Source organism: Dreissena polymorpha, chromosome 7 (genome assembly GCF_020536995.1).
Source record: "Dreissena polymorpha isolate Duluth1 chromosome 7, UMN_Dpol_1.0, whole genome shotgun sequence".
Classification (NCBI taxonomy): domain Eukaryota; kingdom Metazoa; phylum Mollusca; class Bivalvia; order Myida; family Dreissenidae; genus Dreissena; species Dreissena polymorpha.
The window spans coordinates 108,864,654-108,883,256 of NC_068361.1; the positions used below are offsets into that span (position 1 = coordinate 108,864,654).

The window sequence follows — 18,603 nt, forward strand, 5'->3', positions numbered from 1 at the left end:
CTGTGCACCCTTGAGGCTACTTGGCAACACACGTAAAATGCCGCACATTATCGGCGATGTCATTCAACGTACGGTTACCAGAAATGGGTTCATACAATATGATTTACCAAACAATAACTTAATACAAGATGATTTACCAAACAATCAGAACAAATCAATTTCGTTTACCATAATTAATAATTATAAGACATGTAGATATGTGTTACTTCATAGAAAACAGAAACTACATGATATGCGTTTATGCAGGATTTTCGATGAAATATTTTGTAAATCATAAATGAATTAATGCGAATTTGTCAGTTGTTTAAACAACATTGGCAATGCAGTTTTGCTCTTCTTTTGTGACAGTACACTCTTCATGTGAGTCACTTTCATCAATATGAAAACGGAAGAACTGTGAATATGGCGATGTTGTCCATTGCAAACTCAAGTGCTTCTTATTATAAATGCTATTGACTAGTGGATGTTTTTTCCCCATTATTTATGTGGAGTTTCATTATTCCTACATACTTAAGTGTTTCCAAATTCTCATTTTCTTGTCTATATTAACTTGTGATTTCGTTTGATCACACGCGAAGGGCGTACAGACGTTAGATTAAAAGCAGTCGATTAAATTAGCGGTCACTTTGCTTAATGGATTTGCAATTTCAGTTCTTTTCCGCTTACAATTCGTATAACCATTTTGTCCGGCATATTTTGAAACTTTTGAAAAAGACAGTGGTAACCAGTGGTAACACATCTACTGTAATTATGATGATTGCTTCTGTATTTTTTATTAAAGTTCACCCAAAGGGAACACATCGGTTAAAGTGCTGCGTGTAAGAATGATAACTAATAATTGATTCCAGACGAATTAACAGAAATTTTTTATTTAACAAAGAGCAATCGAAAACTGTCAATATTTACCTCTAAGGAAAGCCTATGGTTCAGTAAACGTTGCGTATCTGTGGCTCATAACGATGAGGTAATAATAATTTAAACCCTAAACGTTAACCGACATTAATTGTGGCTGTTGCAAATGTTGGTGTGGTAAACGTTTTTGTTTGAAGTAATGTTTTTGTTGTAAGGACAACAATAAAGCAATAAGGCTAATGTCATACTGTATTACTGAAACAATTGTTCACATTTTACAAATTGGCGTAATGAGCGTTGATAATTTGTGAATATGACGTAAAATGCAAATAATATATTTTTAATAGACGTCTTTGTTTAGTTTTAATTACTATTGTATTGCTTCTTATCTATTAAATTTTAAAGGGTATAATTATCATGATAATTATGTGTTGAGTTAGACAGCTTTAATAACGCATTACATTCTATATTAAATATATCTTTAAATGTAATTACTTTGTTGTTTTAACATGGATACATTCAGATTAAAAATAAATGACTATATAAACGTAATAGTATTAAATGCATCACCATACATGACAAGTAATCGAATCGGATTAATGCTATATCAATATGTCCATATCATACTGAAAGTTATATAAATGCTTGAAAACCTTGTTCAATCGTTTAACATGTTGCTTGTTTAATTTTGCCAAATTATATCTAACGAACATAACACCGTTGAAATGTTATGACAGTATATTATTATCTAGTAATTTTGTGTATGCTCATTATAATTGATTTCAAATTTTAAAATCACATTATATTATTACATGAAGTTAGTAACTGTACGTGAAGATTTTAAACTGAAATGATCATTCATCAGTATTCTCAACTTCGCAATCGGATATAATGAAATTACGCGTAATGACTTAATTCCTTTATTAATATTCATCATTTTCGATAGGTCTACCGTATTATTTATTCGATCATTTGGACGATAGCGGATATGGACCCTCGATATTGCAACATACTTCCACATTGAATTGCGGATATAACAAGTGTATGCAATTTTAGTGTGGATAAACATTTGAAGGGGTTTTGCCGATATTGATTGCAAGTGCACAATAGCCTACCCACTACTGATAGAAACAGAACTCTATAACAACTAATACAAGGTAACAACCAATGACTTTGTTACATTACCTTGATAAAAATAACATGATATATTATTATTATTATTATTTATTTAAATATGCCATTACACTCATTTTGCACAAGTAATATAAAATTAGTAAGTTAAAACATTTTATTTAACATATACCAGTGCACTTATTTTCGAAAAATAATCCCTAAAGTGTCTTAATGATGTACCTTTGTTAAGTACATTAAAGCAATATATAAGTGTAAGTGCATGTTTGTCGTAAAATAAGATTTGATGATGGTGTCTTATGTAATCTAAAACTTTTAATGTAATAGAACACTCAAAAATTAAATTCCGTTGTAGCGATTTTGTTTTTATTTGTGATCAGTATCAATCAATTTTATAGCTTTTACATTTTGAAAACACTCACACTTACGTTAACATTATTATACTGTAAAATATAGTCACATTGCAAAACACTTCAGCGGAAACACGTCCTTCACAATTGACTAATCGAGCGGGAAATGATTAATACGCTGCAAAACAAAGCAATTGACATTTGTAAGACACAGACATGTAACTGTAATACATAAGGGCCTCCTAACAAGTTGCAGTTTATTTCCGAAATAATTGAGATAATACTGGCAACTCAAACTTCACCCTCTCCCACTAGAAATGAAAAGTGAAAATGGCTATGTGCAAAAAACATAAAACCAGAACAGCCTGCGAGTTACTCGCAGTCTGTTCAGGTTTTATGCTGTTTGCTGATCGTCAGTATCTTAGGGTTGGAAATGAAGCCGTTAACACTTTAATTTAGTAAGACAGGTCTTTATTTAAATTTTATATTATAACGGACTACAAATGCGTGAAAATAGGTAGCTATGTGGTAAAAGGTTAAACTTGCTAGAAAATAAACACGTTAATTGCACATTAAACCAGCAGGTAAAAACAGTATCTCGAGTTTCGAACCTTATGCAAAGCCGGATAAACGTTAAGACAATTGACAACGCGTTTACATTTGTTTATAATTTTATTGTAAATATTATCTGATACAAGAAAACCGGTAAATTTTTTCTGCGACCATTTTTTATTATAGGTCTTGTGGTCATCAAGCTTTGATTAAATATGTTTAAGTGAAATTACTTTAACAGGTTTAGCAATTCGCGACAACAATCAGCAAAGAAGTTGTGATAGTTTTTCCATAATAATTGGACCAATATTTCTACATGAGTCTCTAAACCTCGTCACAAATATAGCATATACCAGCGGATTAATCATGTGATTAACGAAATAAATCCTGAAGAAAAAAGAGAATGAAGCGAATTCTCCAGGTTCCATTGTTACTATTCTCCCAACTCTTAAAGACAAAATAATATGCGTTAAGTACGTCACTATAAAGACAATAGTCAATATGAACCAAATCATTGTCTTTGTTGGAAAACCATGTCGTTGTAGCATTGGCGTATGGCGTTTATGACTTTGGCCACTGCTCCGCGTCACAGAGTGTTTGCCATTGACCCCATTTTGGATGTCATGCATGCTGTTGTTTTCCTTTCTGATAGAAAGATCGTTAGTTGGTTCATGTATTACCATGTTAGGATCAAAGATACCGGAAGTTTGTATACAATCAAATGAAGAGTTATTGCGCTGCAACGAAATAGCTTTGATCTGTTTTGCTGCAGCTCGCATAACAAATGTATACAGGATTATGTATGCCATTGAGATACCACCGAGTAATATTATGAATATCCATTTGTAAATATTTCTCCACACTGATGCCTCAAATCTTTCTTCTGTTTCACATAGATGTATAGTTGTGTTCGTTCCGTATTTATTCACCATCGTCGTCGTGTTAATGCCACACATGACAGTACCGGGAATTGCAAGACATATCGGAAATACTATTGCAACTCCAATTAGAACTTTCACCGCCAATTTAGGGGTCAGTTGTTTCTTAAATGGCTGAACCACCTTTCGAAAGCGATCCACAGAAATAACGAGCAATGCCAGACATGAAGACGAGGCTCCGAATACATTAAAGAAGCACTTAAATTTGCACTGTAATGCGTTTTCGAATTCAAAAAAGTTTCTTTGTTTGACCATCTCCGCAGGCATGAGAGTCATACAGGTTATAAGATCTATAACAGCCAACGTCAGTACAAACACTTTGAAATTATTCCTCCTGTACTCACGGCTTAATGAAAATACAATAAGTATCAGGAGATTACCAAGAAAACCAAATAGTGTAAACACTCCAAATGTAATAGTCAGAGGAAGAAGAGCGTCTGCATAACGTTTGTTGAGATCCTCTAAGGATTCTACATTTGCTGAACTGATTGTAAAGTTTAATCCATCATCCGACAGGGTGTTGTAGGCCCACATTGTCGAAAACCTGTAAGTAGTTTTCACATCATTACACCAACTGATATCATTTACATTATGCGCGATGAACGAGCTTAGAATATCTGTAGACTAAATCTGATCACTTAACGTTTGCTTAGTTCCAATGTGTGTGGACTATTAAAAAAATATTCTTTAATAATATTTGAATTACTGGTTCGTTTCTGTAAACTTCGTTTTGTAATGCAATATAAACCAAACAATAATATTATATAATAATATTTGTTTTAGTAAAACACGCAAAAACCAAAGAAATTATTTCTAACAACAGAAGTTAGCGTTTATTTAAAAACATGTAGTAAAAAATTTATAACGTAAAATTAAAAATAACATATGACGCTCAAGGCATTTACTTTTTTCTTAGTTCAATAGCAAACTCAAGAAAATGTGTTGATCTATTTGTCAGATTTGATTATCATTTGTGGTTACATAAAATATATATACGTTTATGTGTTGCTACGCCACAAGTGAAACGATACTTAATGTGACCTCTCAATAAATGATTATACAATCTTACACGAGAATCAACAAATATCTTAATTGTTTACGCTTCGTTTTAAATATATGGGTATGTATATTTTGCACGTCTGTAGCTTTGTACATTGTTTTGTCACAAATGACTGAAAACTAAGTTTTATGAAGCCATACAAATTGTATGTGGCATTAAAAATGACACATAAATGAAACTATTATAAAATATGTATTCAGTATGGATGGAAATAAATGTATTGATGTGTGAGCAGGTGCCATGTTAATCCTTAAGTTTCCCTTAAAGAATAACTACTCGTGTGATATATTTTAGTAATTATATGTACAAGATTAAAATTGTTATACATATATGCAGAGATCTTGTGGTATCTGGGTTGAACAGGACCTCTCTTCTCTCCTCTACAGCTGTATTCACACATGTAGGTTTACCATCCAGCAGAGATTGTAACAGGAACATGAAACAACGCGAGATTTGTACTAGATTAAACATGATTTCCTATCAACAATATTCATCAAAGGTAAATACCACATATCAGATTAATTAGTTCGCAATATGCATACAATCAATATACTGCACGATAAATGACATGTTGTTGTTGTTAGAAATACTATGCAACATACAGTCGTAGATTAAAATGTAATATATTTAGAAAATATGAGAGCACAACATGAATAAAAAAAAATTCACAAACGGAACTTTTTTTTTGGAAATAATCCGACTAAATGGAATGAACATTGAAAAGCGAAAACAATAAAGATATGTAAAGCTATTATGCATGTTTAAAGTGCTTTTAGAGAAAATATGTTTATCAATTTACACCACATGTTAACCATAATATATTTAGAAGATCAAGTTATTTAACACCTGGAGCGAAACTGCCAAACAGCGCTGTCGGCATATATAACTGTCTCAAGTGCGTTTTCAATAATAATATCGTTTACTAAATTAATAAATTATGCATGCCAATGACGTAGCGCAATTACGTAACATTTAGTGCCAGGTTATGAAGGCGGTGTTACAATTGCTTTATCATATGACAGGCTGTTTAATTTATTTGATAAGAGCTGTAATAAATTTGCTTATTTGCCTTTCACTGCGGGTGTATGTTCTTTTTCCCCATACAAACCTAAGCGTAGACGTCAGCAAAACAACCTATCATAAACCTTTCAACCTTTCAAACAGTTAATATTAATTTGAGAAATGGGAATAAGCTAAGACCGCACATCACACCGGCTAAACCATTTTATCATCGAAACGCCTATTTACGTTCAGTATGATGTCATAAATTAGATAGGTTTCTGCAAATATAGGAATGCGTTATTATCATGTTGATGGCCATTGTTATAAACGTGTCCGAATACATATGTTGGATCATACAGTATGCGAGAAATTAGTTAATAAAATACACTTTCGTATGTGTAACCATTCTAGTCAAATGGTGGCAAAAATGGTTAACAATTATATTGATATGTATCAGCATAGCGATAAGTTTTATGTAGTAATGGATGTCAAGATATCTTCGCTTCAATTTTATAGTAATAGTTTCATACATAGACATATTTATCGAAATAATATATTTAGGTATATTCAAATAAACTCGCAGATATTAAGCGTATCTTCATTAATACCATTCATATTTCTTGCTGAAATGCCAATTGTGCATAACATTTATTTTGCATCTAAAGTCTCTTGCATAAAATAATTACATAAAATCGTATAAACTATTCTTCGTTTACAATTTTTGTACAATTTGACACACAATTTTAATCCACTGTTATTTCCCCAATTATATAATGGTAAAATCATATTTAATTATGAAAACAGGCTCTACAGAAAGTGTTAATTAGTAAGAATCTCAATTCATTTCCATTCCAAGATTATTTTTTCGCAAATTATATATAAAAATCGTCCTTATAGTGTACTACACGACTTGCTTAAAGCATTACCTACGACAACAGATCTTTTATCAGCGTTAAGATTGTAATAATTGAGTTTGTTGTTATATTCGGATTGTTTGCACTGTAGTACAGACGACCAATCGTGATTGCCATTATTGCTGTCACAGTTTATGGTTTAAAATGCACCGCTCTGGGTGGAATATAAGCAATATTATTGATATATTCCTACTCGTGTCGATTTTGCATGAGAACGAAAGCAAAATCCCGAAAAAGAAAGCGATTTGTCATATTTGTTAGAAATAAATGAATTCAACGAACTCAAATCACACGTAGACCATCTTATCGTTGACGCATCCGCTATTATATTCATATTAATCATCCAAATTATGATTATGTTAAAACCCTTAAAAGTACATCTTAAATTATGCATCAAATCATAGTGTCGAGAGCATGTACACGGAATGCTAGTGATACCATTGTTACCAGTGAAATACAACGTGATTTTGGTCTCGTTTATCTAACGGGGCGCAATTTGATTACATTCCATTCTGTACTAAGATGGTGACGTCACTACATAATTGTCACGTCTATACTAAGACAAATCACATTCCCCTGGTTTTAGGAATTAAAGTGATATTATGGGCATCTTACAGTATATATGTGTCTATCGCAACCGTTGTGGTGTTTTCACTTCATATACACTTATATTTGTTAATGCAGCATCAACATTCTAAAACAATATCCCGGAAAGAGAAAAATAATCCATTTGAATTTCAACCGTACTTTCGTTTTGACAACTGACGACAGAAATGATTCGATGTACGATGCGAGTCTAAATGTAGTGTTCATGCAGATTCGTTCATAGGATAAAGACACAATTTTGTTTTACGGATCATTTTGGCTTAGAGGACTGGGTGAGTCATGTACACTATCGAAAATAATATATATTTTTTTATAAACAACAAGATGAATTGTAGACAATTGGTCAGTTACCACATTTTAACTTATTCTTTTGACCTGTTAATTCTTATCAGCTCAATTCGACAGTGAAAAATGCCCATAAGCTTTAAGCTTCCGTCAAAGTAGTTCTGCGTATTGATGAAAATGTTAATAACGAAAGAATTTTTTTATTGTGTGTTTAAAACGAAATGTTGTTTAAAGAAATGTTGTTTAAAGAAATGCTATTTAATTATGTTTAAATGTGATTTTGAATCTCTATTAAGACTGATAGCGATTATCAAAAGCACGATTGCCTGACCTACTTTGCTTTCATTTTTCACTCTTAAAAGAAGTGGTTCCCACAATTCCTTTCGCGTAAGTACACAGGACAGTAAGACCGGTGTGTACACAATGATTACATTCATATCTCCATGTCTGTTTGCTCTTATCACTTGCATGGTCGCAAGTAGTTGCATATGCATGCACTATGTGACCGACCTCGTTATTTTAAAGGAAAAGGACGCGAGCTATCGATTAAGGGGAAAAATATGTTGTTTGAAAGTTTGTCGAAGATTTATTCGGGTGGACAAACGTGCTCGAAATATTGCTTGGTTATCGGCCGACTGTGAGTAAACGGCTGGACAGATTTCTTTGAAGTGAACTTTTTTTGAAAGGTTGTCCGATTTCCCATTAGAGGAACAAGGGATGTTTTTGATTAAAGCTATTTTTGACATTTTTGCGGCCCGCGAAGACAGGTCTATGATTAATTCAAGTAAATGACCTTGTTATGATTCCAATATCAGAGGGTGGGGATTTTTTCTTCTTGGCTCTTTGTCAATTTTTTTTCTCATTAAACATGATTTTATATATTTATTTGAATATATTGGGCTCCTAAACTAAAAATAAATAAATATATATACTATCCATGGTACGTTGCTTCCACCTGTGGTCGTTCCAGAAGTGAAATCGTGACCTCACTTTAATGCATTGCATTCCATCTCGCGAGGTATAAAGTTCAGTTTGCGGTCATTACAATACTCATTATATAAACTCTATCGCGTTAACCCGGTGAACATGACTAGAAATATTTTAATTGCAGATATTAGGCGATACCATTATAGTACCTCAATTAAAGTTTTGTTTCAATAATTCCATGATAATTACTAGTTTTGATTAATTTAATAAGAATTATTCCAACATTGCGACCAATTTATTAAAGGGGCCTTGTCACAGATTTTGGCATGTATTAAAGTTTGTAATTAAATGCTTTATATTGATAAATGTAAACATTTTATCTAAAAAGCTCCAATAAAAAATCAAGAATACAATTTAAAAAAGAAAAAAACATCTCAACAGGGCTCGAACCACTGACCCCTGGAGTCCTGGAGTAAAAGTCTGCCCAATTGGACCACTCGGTCATCCATACTCATATCATGCTAAGTGTATTTTTTTACTTGATATAAGCAATCCTCGTAGTTTCACACAATATAACGACACCAACATAACTCTTCAAATTATTCAATCTTTCGCGTTGCAACGCTTTATAATTTACAGGTTTATATCGTCAAAAGATGCACATAATGGCAATTGTAGAGCATGGTAAATGTTCAGTATAACTGTTTCCTCACAAATATCATAACTAAAACAAAGATTTGCGAATCTGAAAGATTTTTTAATTTTTCAATTAACCAAAGCGTGAAAAGGCCCCTTCAAGCACGAGCGCGATGATTCACGATACTGTTATTAATTGAATCAAATAACTATGTCCGAAAAACCACGACATGTCTTTTCGAAGAAAGCGCGTATTAAAATTTCAAATACGTACGGTTGATTCGTGTGTGGCCATTGACTCGTATATTTTCATTTTATTTCCATTCTTATGTTGTATTTCTGTTCTATATCTATAGATATCTGGTCAATAATATCTAATAATGCGAAATAAGCCACGAAATTTGGCGCAACGTAATTGATTTGCATGTGATGCTGCTAAAAACTGCGCAGAAAAAGGCATTTGCTGTCTCATTTATATAACTCATGATCTTTCATCAACCACAACCACAATCAACGCCGTATATCTTTTAAAAAAAGAAGATTTTTCTTGTTTTAATTACTATTATATGTTTATAGATTGTATACAGTTTACCGTTTGACCGTCAGTTAGAATTAAATTCACAAGTGTAATGCGTTTTATAGGGCTATACCTATTTGTTATGCCAATAATATTTACAAATCTATGTTCGAAGAAATGCGTCTTTAACACATAGAGCACACTTCAAATAATCCGATCACACGAATGAATGAATAAAGCACGCAATTAAATCTTTATATCAGTAATAAATCTTACCGAGATGAAAAAGACGTCAGTGATTTATGTCATAATAGTTATACAAAAACGACAAACGCGAACGATTTAATGTGTTTTCGCTACGTCTAAATTCAAATCCGGCTTAAACATACATCTCGTTCCAGCGGGATGAGAAAACATCCGAATTTCGCCGATTATAGAGCTATCTCGAGTAAATATGATGTCATGATATAATGCAATTATTAAGTACTGGATGTATTTCAACTGCACACATGTCGATAACGTCACATTGGTACCAGTGAATCAAGTCGGTATAGTTGTTTTTAATCTTGTTTAAGCCCCCACACTTTGCTTTGGTCTTTTATCATTATTTCTGTGTATGCTATATGTTTTGTATAGTGTCCTGTTTTGTAAAGGAATTAAGTCATACAGAGTCTAGATGATGCAAGCAATATCAAGCTTATATATATATATATGGACATATGTTTATTTTAACGTGCTCTGTTGAGTCCGTATATTTGCTTTCCACTTACGCCATAACACTGTATTGTTTTTTTTCTATTGTTTGCGGTCAAACACAAACAAGGATTATACCAATGAGATCCATTTCAACCCAATCTCCTAACGGAATGAAAGTGAGCTGCATTTATCTGTTCAACAGGTGGAGTTGAAGATTAAATACGTTTTGCAATGAAAATATGCTAACATAGCTTACATGAAAATGAACAGTGTACAACTAGATCGAGGGAGCAATTTGCTTCTATTCATTGTTATTTAAAATAAAATGCGCGCATGCGTAATACAATTTCAAAGGCAATGTATCCATTCAATTGACAATAATTTATAATTTTAATAGTTATTAAAATAAAACTCCATATTAATACTCATTCTGTACACGAAATGGTTAATATTAATTTGGTCATATCTGTGTTGAATGAAGTTCTATAAAGTATATTCCCTTGTAGTGTCGCTATATTTAACACGAGTGAATACATATAAAAAAAAACAAAGCGTCATCCAGATATACCGATTTGTTTGCAAGCTTTGTTCATTCTAATTGACAATTCGCCAGCTGTCAATCAAACTCATGTAATAATCAATCAGATTTCGTTCATTGCGGACACATGGTCCGAAAAACAAAGACTGTCGGAGTAATGGAATAAGCGTTTGGCGACTGGTCAATTATTCCATTCTCAAATACATATACATATAAACTTCGATTCAATAAGAAAGATAAACTGTAGTGTAGCACGAAGTTTAAATACCACGTGTTACTGTATCGAAAAGCAAACAATAATTATAATTCACAATATGAGCCGCGTTCTGAGAAAACTGGGCTTAATGCATGTGCGGACCTAATAAGGGACGACACTTTCCGCTTTAATTATGGTATTTTTAGTTTCAATAAAGTCCCTCCTTTCCGAAAATCAATTTTAGGTGGAAAGTGTAGTGCCTGATTAGCCTGTGCGAACTACACAGGTTAATCTGGGAACAATTTACGCACATGCATTATGCCCAGTTTCCTCAGGACGTGACTAATATTGTTAATAATCGATTATGGCTAAACACGAATATTTATTAAATAATTTCACGAACATAATAACTTTAAAGTTAATGGTAACAGTTTCCCAATGTACACGTCATACATCATGAGAGTTGATAGTATGACATTGAATTGTCTGTTTTGCATTAAAATAATTAAGATAAACAACTGTTAATCAATTGATTTTGCCAGTAACGCGTCATCAACTTTCCTCGATATATGTTTGGTAAATGTTTAATACAATACCCAAAATAATATCCATACCGTTGTCAATTTTACAGTAAATCAAAATAAATATAGCAGTGCAAACGAAAGGAGCAACATAAATTCAACCATGCATGCTACCGTTGGAATTAATAACCACGCTTAAATATACATTGAACTATAAAAATAATCCCCTTTATGACAATATTACAAATAATTGCTATATTCATACCTCTTTTCCAAGTCTTGAAGAATATTCCCTTTAATTACAACCAGACCGATTTTTTACTTTTACACGAACACACGCTTGTATGTATTTCGCCTACTTCAAAATTCGTCAATAATATCATATCCAAACTTGAAGAAGCTTAGCTAAAATTCATTGAAGAAAAACAAAACATCAACATATTTCACTGCGTTAACCATGTTAATTAACCAACATTTGCTTCCAGAGTGTTTATTGAGATGTAAAGCTAATGTGGAAACGTTTCAATGGTTCGCTACTCGTTTCAACGACAAACCACTTCAGATAAGACGTGTGTATAACGTTACGGATTGACACTCTGTCAAAGATGTTTGATAGTATAGTTGGGCGAACTAACTATAAACTTTGAATGTAAACAAAAGTCCACCAATGTCCCTCAGATAGAAGGAAAGGACTTGAACTTTTGGGGTCTATGCAAATCACAATACTGCAAAGAGGATTACAAAGTTTATTTATCTATTTATCTATTTAATTTTCATGTTTTAATTTCTATTCTAAAATCATGCACATTTAAAAACAAATAAAAAATTTCAGTTTAGATTATCCATGATGATAGAATGTCAAATGTTAAAAACAAAAGTTCTTGCTGTGCTCCGCTGTGTACGTCATAAATATATTCAGTTCTCAGGTCCAGTTCTTTCCAGTTTGGCGATGGAACTACACAGTACACATCACTGCTACACTTTTTGAGGTTTACTATGATATGAATTCGTCCTTCCTGTCAGTGTGTTTCTCTGTATAATTTATTTATAGTTGTCTTTATGAAACTGATGGTCACTATTCAACTAGTTCTAGTATGCATCATACGACTTATTAAACTTCTATCTTCTATCCCATTATCCACCAACTTTCTTCGTCGTTATTCTTACACCAACAAAAATGGGATCTACAAGGATATAAGAATATCCATTCAGATCATTATGCTTATGATTAATCCCTTATAACAGCTTTCAATTATACCACATTTATCTAGTTATCAAAATCACATTGCAATAACATAATATTTCCGTAACATCAAGCACTACAAGTTTTACAAGAAAAACAAAACAATACAGAATGATTACTACAGTAATGCATATGTTGGACGAGAAAGATTATTGTTAAATAACATACCCCATTTAGATTTTTCTCTTATCCTTCTATATACACAACACTCTAGGTGCCTCCACAATGTGGCCGACGATCAGAAATTCTGATGGCACCTCTTTCCAAACAACAAACGCTCTGGTCTTAAGCCCAAATTCAACTGACTCAGAAACACACAGAAAACTCTCGAACTCTCCCATACACTATCCAGGCTTCCTTTAATAAACAAAAGTATCCCCATACCCCAGAACTGACTCTAAATTTCCCATTAGATTTGACCGTATGATTTATGATTTCAGGGCTTTCAGTACTCTTGGATGTGTATCCCGCAGCCGGTTTATAGTAACATTTATACTTGCTATTCTAATTAACTATATTAACATTTACACACAAAAAAAGACAACCCTATTTCTTTGACACACCCCCCTACTTAAGATGATATTCCCAATTTCTGTCTCAACCTTTTGGATTTGTGTCAAGACAAGGTTCATGATTCATGTCCCAGATTTTCGACTGAGATAATCAGCCCCGACATTTTGAGTTCCCTTTATAGCAACAACAGTGAACCGGTAAGCCTGCAAGACAAGAGCCCAACGCATGATTCTGCCATTAGAATCCTTTGCCTTGTTCAGATAGACCAGTGGCATGTGGTATGTTTCTAACAGAAACTTCTTACCATATTAAGTATGTGTGGATTTTCTGTACTCCCCACACAACTGCAAGGCATTCTTTCTCAACCACCGAATAATTTCTTTCCCTTTGCAGCAATTTACGACTTGCATATGCTACCGGAAACTTACCATCCTCATGTTCTTGCAGAAGTACTGCCCCTAAACCTACATTAGAGGCGTCTGTACGTAGAATAAATGGCTTACCAAAATCTGCTATTCGGAGAATTGGTGACATCGTCCCTCGTTCCTTCAATTCCTTGAATGCCCTTTCATGAGGTGATTCCCAAACCAAGGTATTGGGTTTACCTTTCTTGGTGAGGTCGGTAAGTGGTACAGCCACAGCGGCAAAGTTTGGTATGAACTTACGATAATAACCTACCAGCCCTAAGAAGGATCGAAGTTCAGTCTTGGTTCGTGGTCTTTCGGCTTTAGCTATTGCTGTAACCTTCTGTGGGTTGTTTCCACTTTTCCGTGTCCTACTTGGTGTCCTAAGATATCAAGTCTCTCACAAGCCAACATGCACTTGCTAGGCTTTGCCGTCAGTCCAGCATTTCGAAGGCGCCCTAAGACTTTTGCAATCAACGTAAGATGCTCCTCCCATGTCTCGGTGAACAGGAACATATCGTCTAAAAAGTTATCCACTCCACTAAGGTCTTTCAGCAACATTCTCATCATTCTGCTGAAGACAGCGGGTGCGCATGCCAGTCCAAATGGCATTCTTCGAAACTGCCATAGCCCGGTGTCAGTTGCAAAGCTAGTATGCTTTTTGCTTTCCTCGGAAACTGGAATCTGCCAGTATCCCTTTGACAAATCAATTCTCGAAAAGTAACGACAGTGGGATAAGCGTGCAAAAATGTCATCCTGACATGGCATTGGCTCAGCATCAAAGACTGTGACTTGATTTAACTGGCGAAAGTCCACACAAAATCTATTAGTGCCATCTGGTTTCTTCACTATAACGACTGGTGATCCATATGGTGAATCTGATGGTTCAATGACACCCATTCGTAACATCTCCTGAACTTCTTTGTTTATGGTCTCCTTCACAGCATGTGGAACAGAATATGGCCTTGAGCGAATTGGATCATCTGTTATTGTTTAAATATGGTGTTCTACCAAATTGGTTTTCCCAGGAATGTCAGTTAACACGTCTTGGAAGTCTTGAAGTAATGCTTGCAAAGATTCGCATTGTTTGGCATCTAGGTTTTCACCAAGTTTGACATCTTCAACTGATTCTGATTATTCTATTATAGGACATTGTATCTCTTCATTAAATCGACCATACTCACTTAAACAGTCCTTCTCACCACTTGGTACCTTGTCGTCTTCAATAATGGCCGCTGCGATATTTATCAGTAATCCAGCCTGATCAGATTCAGCCTCATTGCCAATTCTCTCCACATATTTCTTCAACATATTGGCATGGTATGTCTTCACGTGACCATTGACGTCAAGTCGGTAGTCTGATTCACCAACTTTCTCTACAATTTCATATGGCCCTTGCCACTGCATGAGCATTTTGTTTCGGTTTGTTGGCAACAGAACTAGAGCTCGCTCTCCTACTGAAAATGTTCTTTGCCTCGCTTTCTTATCGAAGTGTTTCTTGTATTTTCCAGCAGATTTCTTCAGTTCTTCTTGTGCAAATTGCATTGTTTCTGCTAACCTTTCCGTTAGGTCCAAAACGTATTCATAAACAGTTTTTACCTCTTCACTAAGGGTTTCCTGTGTCAACATCTCTCTTAATATTTGCATTGGTCCTCTTACAGTTCTCCCGTAGAGCAGTTCAAATGGAGAAAACCCTGTGCTTGCCTGTGGGGCTTCTCTGTATGCGAACAAGGCTGGCGAAATGTACCTGTCCCAGTCCTTGGGTCGCTCTGTACACATACGCTTTATCATTGACTTCAGCGTGCCATTCATTCTTTCCACTAACCCGTTACACTGGGGATGGTATGGTGTAGTCACTAACTGTTTCATTGACAACAGCCTGCTTATCTCCTTCATGAGTCCAATTGTAAATTGTGCTCCCATGTCACTTAGCATTTCTTGTGGAATTCCAACTCGAGTGAAAATGTCTACTAATGCCTCTACAACGGTTTCTGTCTCAATGTTCTTCAATGCCATCGCCTCCGGATATCTTGTAGCGTAGTCCACCACCGTTAATATGTACCGGTTTCCTCTGTCACTAACTGGTGTAATAGGTCCAATCATATTAACAGCCACGCGTTTAAATGGTGTATCTATTAATGGCATTTCTCCCAACGGAACCTTGGAAACTTTTCCTTTTGATGTCATCCTCTGACAGGTATCACAGGAGGTACAGAAACGTTTCACATCTGACATTACCCCAGACCAATGAAATTGTGACAGTACTTTATCCAATGTTCACTGCATTCCTAGATGTCCTCCTAATAAACTCTCATGAGCTATCTTCATGATTTCATCTCGAAATTCCTTAGGGACAACAAGCTGACAAACAGGTTCTCCCTTGTTATGTTTTGGAGACGTAAATTCACGGTACAAGAATCCATTGCGTTCATAATACCGAGAAGTATTCAGTTTGCCACACTGCTTTACCTTTTCCGACATTGCTTGCTCCCGGGCAGCTTGAAGAGTTGGGTCACTTTTCTGTGCTTCTTGAAACATCTGTGGATTCATCCCCTTGATCTGTGTTGGCACCTTTAGCGGTTTGATTTTGCTTACCTTTTCTTTTGAAGCCTGAGCTCTTGTGACTACTGCTGCCTGTTCGTTTACCGTTTCATCCACTTTCTTCTCTTCTGATATTGTCGCATATTCTCCAATTGCAATATCTCTGATTCCGTCAATATTCCCCAATATCAAGTCGTATACTGGACTTTCAACACACATGGCAATAACCTTACCTGTATAATAAGGTTTTTACCACAAACACTTTTGCCGTGGGGAATTGTCTCACTGTTCCATCAAGTAAGACACAATTCTGAACTTTCTCAGTAAAACTGTGGTTTGGTACAAGAGATCTCTTTACCACCACTGATGAACATCCAGTATCCCTCAAGACACGAATCTGTTTTCCGTTGACCCATCCTATGCACTCCGGCATATTTTCCCGAATAGGTCCATCTCACGCTGCCGACATGACAGGTAATTGGTGACCACCTGACAGACTTACCTTTCCTTGGGATAGGCCACAAGCCGGCAAACTAGATTAACTTACCTTTCGGTCATACTTGTCTTCAGGTCTTCTTCCACCTCTTGCTGGTTCCCAGCTTTTGAAACCATTACCTGAATATTGGCCTGATAGGTTACCACTCCTGTGGTTGTTTGTGCCCATGGTGTTCCGACCATTTATCCTCGGGCAGTCTCTACGTAAATGTGGTCCATTGCAAACAAAGCAAGCCTTACCTTTCACACCATCTCTAGATTCATTCCCCGTTTTGCCATTGCCCTCATGGGCCTCAATATAGCGATCTGCACAATCGGCCATTTCTGTTACTGAAGCAAACTTACGCTCCTTTAAGAACACTTGCAGTCCCTTTGAGCACCCATTCAAGTATTGCTCACGTAAAATCAAATCTCTCAAACCCTATTAGATTTCGTCAGACCAAGCCTGGCACATCCAATTGGTTAAGTAATCTCCCAATCGAATTACAAATTGAGACGCTGTCTCCCCTGATTCACATTTACTACTACGAAACTTTTCCCTGAAACCATCTTCGTTCAGATTGAACCTTTTTAGCAGGGCATCCTTCAGTTTCTGATAATCATTAGCCTCAGCAACTGTGAGTCTCGAATACACATCCAGGGCACGCCCCGGCAACAGTGCACTCAAATTTGCACCCCAACATTCCTTCTTTCATCCAGCACTCTCTGCAAATCGCTCAAATCTTTTGAGATATGCATCCATGCTATCACGCTTGTCATCAAAATTGGGTAACTTTGGCAACTTAGCCTTAGTACCACTCTCACTAGTAGTACGACTATCACCTCTCTGTGACCCACTACGTAATCTTTCCATCTCAATTTCTCTCTCCATTTCTAATTTCTTAAATTCTCTCTCTCTATTTCTCTCTTCACGCTCATAAGCTCTTTCTTTCCTTTCTGCCTCCTCTCTTTCTCTTATAAAGGAGAGCAAAGTTTCCCCGGACAAACCAGACTTTTCACCCATTTGAAAAAGATTTTCCAAATCAGACATGGTGAAAATCAAACCCAATGAATAAGGGATTTAACAAGAAAGTTAACTCTTATAATAACCTGCTTGCCCCTTTTAACAGTTTCTCCCCTTTGCCTGACCTGACCAGTGCCTGTGATCTCTCACTGACCTGTAGCAATTCCCCTTACAGATAACAACCAAGGTATTAACAGCACAGCACACAGAGATAAAATTTCTCTTGAATTTACAGACAAGCTTTTATTTCCTCACTGCAGTATTTCTCTGTGATAATTGAATAGCATAACTCCACCCGTACTACCAGTTTTGTCAAAGATTTTTGATAGTATAGTTGGGCGAACTAACTATAAACTTTGAATGTAAACAAAAGTCCACCAATGTCCTTCAGATAGAAGGAAAGGACTTGAACTTTTGGGGTCTATGCAAATCACAATACTGCAAAGAGGATTACAAAGTTTATTTATCTATTTATCTATTTAATTTTCATGCTTTAATTTCTATTCTAAAATCATGCACATTTAAAAACAAATAAAAAATTTCAGTTTAGATTATCCATGATGATAGAATGTCAAATGTTAAAAACAAAAGTTCTTGCTGTGCTCCGCTGTGTACGTCATAAATACCCGATGGAACTACACAGTACACATCACTGCTACACTTTTTGAGGTTTATTATGATAT

At 35.1% G+C, this 18,603-nt stretch overlaps 1 protein-coding gene and 1 long non-coding RNA gene across 2 annotated transcripts in view; one reads left to right on the forward strand and one right to left on the reverse strand.

Annotated features, from left to right (window-relative positions):
• Window positions 1-2,992: 2,992 nt before the first annotated feature.
• On the reverse strand, window positions 2,993-12,297 carry LOC127838513 (D(1A) dopamine receptor-like). Its single transcript, XM_052366301.1, has 3 exons — window positions 11,987-12,297; window positions 5,210-5,312; window positions 2,993-4,367 (listed from the first exon to the last, which is right to left on the reverse strand). Exons 2-3 carry the CDS (start codon window positions 5,281-5,283, stop codon window positions 3,149-3,151), a joined length of 1,293 nt encoding a protein of 430 aa, XP_052222261.1. The 5' UTR covers window positions 5,284-5,312; window positions 11,987-12,297; the 3' UTR covers window positions 2,993-3,148.
• LOC127838521 (uncharacterized) overlaps window positions 7,331-18,603 on the forward strand; it is a 104,026-nt gene continuing 92,753 nt past the window's right edge. Inside the window, exon 1 of the long non-coding RNA XR_008029840.1 lies at window positions 7,331-7,677. This is a non-coding gene — a long non-coding RNA (uncharacterized LOC127838521). The remainder of the gene's footprint in view (window positions 7,678-18,603) is intronic.